At 39.1% G+C, this 8,628-nt stretch overlaps 1 protein-coding gene across 1 annotated transcript in view; it reads left to right on the top strand.

The window, feature by feature from the left end:
• LOC122550047 (myosin-IIIa-like) overlaps positions 1–8,628 on the top strand; it is a 200,125-nt gene that overhangs the window by 71,445 nt on the left and 120,052 nt on the right. Inside the window, exon 12 of the mRNA XM_043690480.1 lies at positions 1,253–1,330. Coding sequence (XP_043546415.1) covers positions 1,253–1,330 — 78 coding nt within the window. The remainder of the gene's footprint in view (positions 1–1,252; positions 1,331–8,628) is intronic.

Raw genomic sequence — 8,628 nt, forward strand, 5'->3', positions numbered from 1 at the left:
GACTCTTTTTCAGAATTGAAGGGGTTTGAAACTGTTGGATTGTATTGATTGGCAAAGGGGGAGGAGGAGCAAGTAGACTTGATCATGATGGTACCAAGAGGAATTGCTTCATTTTCAAGACTTCTTCATTTCAGAAGAAAAGTCACATTGGAATCAAAACTCAATCAGTTTCTCTCTCCACAAATGCTACCATACCTGCTGGGTTTCTCCAGCAGTTTCTGTTTTATTGCCAACACTAATGGTCTAGCAACCCACACAATTTGTAGTGTTTCACTGACCTCTGCCCAAAGGCAATGAGGGATTGGCAATAAATGCTGATCTTGCTCATAATGCTCATATTCCAAGTAGGTTAATTGGTGATACAAAGCCAGAAAAAAGACACATTATGTCAAAACTGTTCTTCATGTACACCACTATTCATAATGTGAAAGAGGAGGATACTGACTGATTGACAAGTGGATTCTGATTCGTAGAGGTGTCGCGATGGGGAATCACCAGCCTGTGCTTGCAAAGATCATTAACCATGTCCAACATTAGATGTTATTCCACAATTGGAGAACATTTGCAGATAAACCTAAATATTCAAGGAATTATATAGACAATGAATTTAGGATTGTCAGTTGGGTTTGCACAATGGAGTATTTGAATGTATTCGAAGCTACAGATATTGACGGACAGAGCTGTGTTCTTTGCAAACAGAAAGAACAGATACATGCATGGCATCTGTTGAAATACAACAAAATTTGTGACACCCATTTATTGGTTCATGTCTCAGGGCAATAATCTGACCAAGGCAGTCAACTTCCTCCCTTACAATGTAAATTCAGCCTGGTTATTAACTGCCAATCAGCATTATCCATGGCAAAGTCTCTACCAATCAAATTTGTATGCTTGCAAATTTTCATGATACGGACAAGGTGAAAAGCTTCATCAAAAGTTTTTTTTTAGTCATTTTGTTTTCAGCAATGCTCATTGTTATAAATGAACTTCTCAGTTTGTGTTTTGTGTTAGGTATAAACCAATGGAAGAATGTTCTTCACCAGAATTTGCTTCTGCAGGTAGAGGTGTGATGCAATTCATTTGGAGTTCAAGCTGTTGCAGCAATATGCATCTCGTTGAGTCATGCCCAATTAAACTTTTTAAAGATAAACTGTTCATAATTATGCAAATGAGTTGCAAACATTTCCATACATAAAAGATAATCATAAATCTACACTTGAGTAATGTACATATGATATGTTCCTTTCATTAGGTTGACAACGGAGATTCTGCACTTAATCCCAGGGAAACGACTAACATGAAGACACAGACTGTTGCCTCTTATTTCAGGGTATGGCACATTATTTAAATTATCTTAACATGATTCTTCACCACTTTCTAGAATCTGATTCACTTCACACACTTACTTGTCTGAATATTGAAATAACCTACAACATGATGCCCACCAATGAAGCTCCTGAACTGGATATTGTTGACATTCTCCATGTTACTGCTGCTGCTGCTTCCCAATTACAGGGGAGCGTCAGTAATCTCTTCTGGAAATATAGTCAGAGAGAAAGTGCATAGTTGATTGCTGGTACAAATATATCACTAATGACTGTACTGTTTCACAGCATTACCACCAACATATTATGTTAAATGGTGTTCCTTGTTCTTCCTTCATTTTCCTATTTATTTTCATTCAGTTAGGTTACTCGCATGACTCTTTCAAATTGTCTGCTAAGCAGAATTCTATTATCCCTTGAATTGGGATTTTTTTTCTTTTTGATTTCAGTTGCATTATAATGATTCCTCAACTCTGCTTCCTTTTGGCACTTGGCTCAAGTTAGTTGGTCCATAGAATTCTAAAATAGAATCTTGATGAGGCTGGGATCCTGTCAGTTGTCTGGGCACCTGATAAGAGGCCTGTGCAGTCTCTTCCAAGGAAAACCTTCCAAACCACACAATAAACAGGCAGTGATGAACCCACCAGTGGGATGACCTCTGGAATGCAGATCCCAGGGTTTGAAGTCCCGCCTAGTCACGCTTCTGACTGGTGAGACATGGGCAGTTCTTGTCATCAGCACCACCGTCTAGAAAGACATTGTTGCTCATGGAAGAGCACTCTTGGAGTTCCAGGATTATGCAGGATGCAGTACTAAGGCAAGTAATTAGTGGAGGGATGTGTGCGTTTCGGGGTTCACAGAAGGGTGAGGGAAGGTGGTGTGAGAAATGAAGGTGAAAATGGGGTGGCTCTCAGCAGACATGCATGATGGCCAACCTTCAGTCAGGCTATGAGCACCTTTGAATGAGGGGGACCCCCACCCACCCCCCCGACATGTACACACATACACACACTCACTCACGCATACACACACACACACACACATACAAAGTGTCAAAATAGCCACACCTGTCTGGCATTTCTCATCATGAGAAACTTGCTTGGAGCTAGATTAATTCCAACAGCAGCAGGCTGAGATCATTATATGGTCCTTAACTGGCCACTTAGTTGGTGGAGAGGTGGGAAGTTTGATCAAGGAGCTCCCTGCCCAGAACCGAATTCTGGTGGACGCAGTGAGACAGTGAAGTTTGGAAGCACTGCCACCTCATTCATTGGAGTGCCCTTTCTGTCTCCAAGCTTGCCAACTCAGGAAACAGCATTTTCCAATCCCACCCTTTTGTCAGTGTTAATGTTCATTTGAAATTTTGGCATTTATCTCTCAAGTTTTTATTTGCTTCCTTATATGTATTGATTTTCTTTTCTTTCTTATGGGTTTTCACTCTGCTGGGATGCAGGCAAGGTCGTTTCTGGGCTTACGTAAAACTTCCCAAATCATTACATGATACAGGACAGCGGCAAAATCAGTTTCCCTTCCTTTACCCTGGCCTCCTGCTGAGAAAAAACCTTGGAGTGACCTCTGCTCTGACAGCTGCGAGGAAACTCGCTCAGTGCCTGCTCATATCTGAAAATTATGGTTGTGTTACTGTCACTTTCTCAGCTATTGAAATCAATGGGCAGCAAATTGCAGTCAAAGCACCCAGACGTGCTGCTAGACACCAGAGACCAGAGGTGATTCTCTGTGATGTTTACATACATCAGGTTCTCATTTGTACCTGGAAAGTGACCCTATTAGAGTCTAGGCCTCTGTGTACAATTCTCTATTGTCTGATGGCAAATGAAAGAAGTAAAATTCTTGCTTTTTGAATGTGACAACTGTGCACAGCCATGTTTCAGGCCATGGAGAAATATTGTTTTGTGCTAATATTCAGAAATGTTAAATGGTTGAAATGCACTTACACACTTAGACAACCACTCAGAGCAGAAAAGCTAATATTCTGGCTGAACAATCTTTCTTAGCTCCACTTTCAAAGTCCACATCCAAACTATAAGTGGAGCAGCTTTTCCTTAGTGTAGCTATGATTACACACACAGATGCATCAAAAAAGTTGATAGTTTAAATGCATTATCATAGGGCTCAGCTGAGCACACCAAGTGTATATTGTTTTTGCAACTATATGGGGTTATAAACCCTAGCTTCCTACGGTAAAAAATCTGCATGATTCTGATAGTCTGAGGTTCAGTTCATCTCTAATTACTTCTTTCAGAGTTGTTCACTCTATGCCTAATTGGTGTTAATTGGTATAATCAGGCAGATGTACAGAGAACTCTCAAACTACCTTTCACACGAGAGCATCTGGTGTTTGAGAGCTCAGGATTCTGCCAACATAGTACACTCTATCCAGAAATTCAGGCTTCTTTCCTCTTACTGCAGTTGTGAAAAAGTTGTCATAAATTTTATTGCCAACCAACATTGTAAAAAGCCAGAGAAATGAATGATAAGAGTGCAATCTCCAGATTCAGTGAAACTCTGATACAGTTTCTCTGTATCAACAACTATCACAACTTGCACTAATATTACAGCGTTAAAGGTAAAAAGATATATTTACCATCTCAAATGAAATACAGTGGAGAATGTATGCTGGATCATGGAAAATGAAGTTTGTAAAGCAACTGAATGCTTATTCAAGATTTAAAGGATTTAAGGGGTTTTCCCCCCAATTAAAGGTTTTTCAAGGTAGAGAGAGAATCTGGGAGAAAATGATTTCTAGAGATTTATAGTTCCAGTCAGTTGGAGCAAACTATCTGATGGTTTGTCTGTCAGTGGTGAATGGTAATGAGGAATTTACCTGCCAAATGTTGTATTTTAAAGTTGAGTATATTTTCTTAATTCATGGATCCAAGTATCAGCATTTTAGAAGCAAAATCCAACTTTGTCAAAAGCCGATTGAATGTTGCCATGTCAACCAATAGAATTATTGCAGAAATAGGATAGGAACCTCTTGAGGCCAAATAGATAAGGACTAGAATGTGTCAGATGTTACCTTCTCCCATTTGTTACTCAAGAGCTTGAGGCAGAGATGAAGTAAGAAATAGCCTCAGCATAAATGTATTTATTTAATACTTCTTCCAAAAGAAATTATGACAACAAACAACCTGCTTAAAGGCAGCTTCTAGAATTATCTTTTGAAAATCAATTTGGCAATCATGCTTTATGTGAATATTAACCTATCTAGGAGGAGATTGACTTGTTCTCTGCAGCAAAGAGGATAAGTCCAGACAACTGTATTGCCTGTCCTGTGCACTTGAGCCTGGAGAGGAAATTTTCTTTTGAACATTCACAGAACGTGGCTAGCCAGCATTTATCACCCATCCCTATTTACTCTTGAGAAGGTGAACTGCCTTCTTGAACCACTGAAATCTATGTGGAGTCTGACTTGGAGTGGGAGGGAGAGGATTCAGTTGTCATGGTCTGTGTAGGTACCAACGACATAAGCAAGACAAAAAAAGAAGGGTCTGCAAAGTCAGTATGAGGAGGTAGGTACCAAAATAAGAATCAGAAGCTTCAAAGGTCATACTGAATAAAAACTGAAGGAACTGCAAATGCTGTAAATCAGAAACAAAAAGAGAAGTTGCTGGAAGCTCAACAGGTTTGGCAGCACCTGTGAAGAGAAGTCAAAGTTAATGTTTCAGGTCCAGTGACCCATCCTCTGAGAAAAGGTCATTCAATCCAAAACATTAACTTTGACTTCTCTTAGCACAGATGCTGCCAAACCTGTTGAGTTTTCCCAGCAATTTCTGTTTTTGCTTCAAAGATCATAGCCTGCTTTGATCTGAATCATGTGAAAATTGGTGTTGGAAAATCACATTAGAGAAATCAAGTCCTGAGGAAGGGTCACTCAACATGAAACGTTAACTCTGCATTTCCTCCACATCCGCCGCCAGACCTGCTGAGTTTTTCCAGCAATTTCCTTTTCTTTTCCTGATTTACAACATCTGCGGTTCTTTCAGTTCTTACTTAGAGTAATCAATGTCTAGCTTGAAGATTGATTTCAGAGAAGAGGGCTCCAGACCATAGGCAGTCGTACCAATACTGGGCAAGATAGGAGCTGTACAGATAGGATGATAAGATGCTACACCAAAGGATATTGTAGAAAATAAAAGCTCCTGATGTACTGGATAGCATATTGGCATGGATAGAAGAAAAAGCATAAAGAGAGTAGGTATAAATGGATAATATTCAGGCTAGCAAGATATAACAAGTAATGTGCCACAGCAGTTAGTGTTGGACCTCAGCTCTGTATAACGTATATAAATGACTTGGATAAAGGAATGCAGGGTATGGTTACAAAATTTTCTGATGACACAGGCCAGAAATTAAGTTGTGATGATGGCATAAGCAGGTTACAAAAAGCTATTGATGCGTTAAGTGAATGGATGAAGATATGGTTAATGGACTATTATATGGGAAAATGTGAAGTCATCTAAATGGTGAGAAATTGCACAGCTTCAAGATGCAGAAATCAGGGTGTCCTTGTAAATGAATTGCACAAGGTTAGTATGGAGGTACAGAAAGTAATTACAAAAGTGCTATCATTTATCACAAAGGGAATTGAAAGCGTAAGTAGAGAGGTTATGCTTCAGTTATACAGGACATTGGTGAGGTCACGTCTGGAGTAATGTGCATTGTATTGGTCACCTTATTTAGGGAAGGGTGTAAGTATATTGGAGAGAGTTCAGAGAAGATTTACTAGACTAATGCCTGAAACAGGTGGGTTGTGTTTATGAGGAAAGAATGAACAAGCTAGGCTCTGCTGGAGTTTAGAACAGTAAGAGATGACTAGATGGAAATTTACAAAATCTTGAAGGATCTTGACAGGATAGATGTGACGGGGATGTTTCCTATTAAGGCAGAATCTAGAATTAACAGTTTTTAACTGTGGTTATGCTGCTTCAGTTGTGCAGTTATGTTCCTGTAAGTTTCTCTAAACAAATGGATATATTATTCAACAATGAAGACTCATTTTATACCTTCAAACTTCTCCAAAATCAGATTTATTTTGGTCTTATCTCATGACCATAGATCAATTCAAATATATTCAACCTAACAGATTAATTTGAGGAGTCTCTGATAGCAGAGAGTAAGATATTTAATTCTTTGTCCCGTTTCTGTGGCTATTTGTGAAAGTAGGTCTTAATCATTGTTTTGAGACTGATATCTCTCCAAAGGTCTCTGGATGATAAACAGTAGTCTTCAGCTGTTTTATACACAGATTACCAATTAGGCTCTGAATAACCTGGGCTATAAAGTTAGAAACCTGATTAGATTGTATTTCAATTGATGAAATATGTGAAAAAAGAGTTAACTTTTCAAATATTACCTTAGCTGTAATTGCATTTAAAGGAATAACTTCTGGACATTGAATTTTAATTTCAAAAACTTTAAAGATTATGATTATAGCCTGTTTTTGTTTTTGATAATGGTCTGACACAACCTACTAATACTTGACAGAAAAAATGCTAGCACTGAACTTCCAAGCTTATGCTGCAACATAACTGGGAATACTGCACAAATAATCATGCCCTAATATTCCACAGGTTATCACAAAAATAGATAAATGAGTAAAAATCCCAACAAGACCATCAAAACCTCAATTCACCTGACTGACTGCAACTCAGGGCAACAACAAATCTGACTAGGATCTTGCAGTTGTACTAAAAATAATACTTCTTGTAACACTTAGCTTCAGCAAGAACCACCAAAAGAAAGGATTCATAACTTTTGTAACTTAAACTATAACCGTTCTGACCTGAATATATGCCAATAGAATCACAAATCATAAAACAAAAGAAAATAGTTTAATAAAAATTCTGAGTTGAAAAATAATGTATACAGATTAAACAAAGTTCCAAAGATCAAAAGTCCAAGCAATAATGTGGAAAGTTCCTTTTCTTTCAGTCTTTTGGATTTTCTTTAACAAGGGTGAGATGCTGTTGTACACTAATGATTACCCCTAGCCTTGACAATTTATCAGGTACTTAAGTCTTTTCTTGAATTCTTTCTTTTAAGCTTTCTGGGGTTTTGTTATTTCCCCACATTGAAAGAGGGAGAGAGAGATAGAAAGAGAGAGAGAGAGAGGAGAGAGTGTGTGTGTTTGTGTGTGTGAGAGAGACAGAGAGAGAGAGAGAGAAACACTGTCTGTAGCTATTTATGTTTTCACTCCCTGGCACTCTTGGCACTTAGAATGCTTTAACACTCTGCAGCTCAATTAATCAGAGAGCTGTTGATAGGCAGAATTTCCTTTACTCAAACAATATTTGATGCCATTTTAATCTCAACTTTTCCCTGCATGGTTGGAGTTAAGGAACCACAAAGGAAAAAAAATCCCTGATGGGAAATGGCCTTCGAGCAGTAGTCAGCATTTGGGACAGAAAATAAATCAGGACCTAAAAAAGTCTTGCAAGAAAGACACTGTTCCAATAATAATGGAGCACTTCAAAGTGCAGTTGTACTGGAAAACTCAGGTTGGTAGTGGAGCCCAAGAAAAGGAATTTGTGGAATGTCTGGGGCAACTGGTGGTACAGCCCATGAGGGAACAGGCAATTCTGGGTTTGGTAATGAGACAGACTTGATTAGGGAGCTTAAGGTGCAGTGATCATAATATGATGGAATTCACCCTACAGTTTGAGAGTCATAGAGTCATAAAGATGTACAGCGTGGAAACAGCCTCCACCATTTCCTCTGACAGCTCATTCCATACACATACCACCCTCTGTGTGAAAATGTTGCCCCGTAGGTCTCTTTTATATCTTTCCCCTCTCACCCTAAACCTATGCCCTCTAGTTCTGACTTCCCAACCACAGGGAAAAGACTTTGCCTATTTATCCTATCCATACCCCTCATAATTTTGTAAACCTCTATAAGGTCACCCCTCAGCCTTCGATGCTCCAGGAAAAACAGCCCCTGCCTGTTCAGCCTCTCCCTATAGCTCAAATCCTCCAACCCTGGTAACATCCTTGTAAATCTTTTCTGAACCCTTTCAAGTTTCACAACATTTTTCTGATAGGAAGCAGACCAGAATTGCATGCAATATTCCAACAGTGGCCTAACCAATGTCCTGTATAGCCACAACATGACCTCCCAACTCCTATATTCAATACTCTGACCAATAAAGGAAAGCATACCAAATGCCTTCTTCACTATCCTATCTACCTGCAACTCCACTTTCAAGGAGCTATGAACCTGCACTCCAAGGTCTCTTTGTTCAGGGACACTCCCTAGGATCTTACCATTAAGTGTATAAGTC

Source organism: Chiloscyllium plagiosum, chromosome 5 (assembly GCF_004010195.1).
Source record: "Chiloscyllium plagiosum isolate BGI_BamShark_2017 chromosome 5, ASM401019v2, whole genome shotgun sequence".
Taxonomy (NCBI): domain Eukaryota; kingdom Metazoa; phylum Chordata; class Chondrichthyes; order Orectolobiformes; family Hemiscylliidae; genus Chiloscyllium; species Chiloscyllium plagiosum.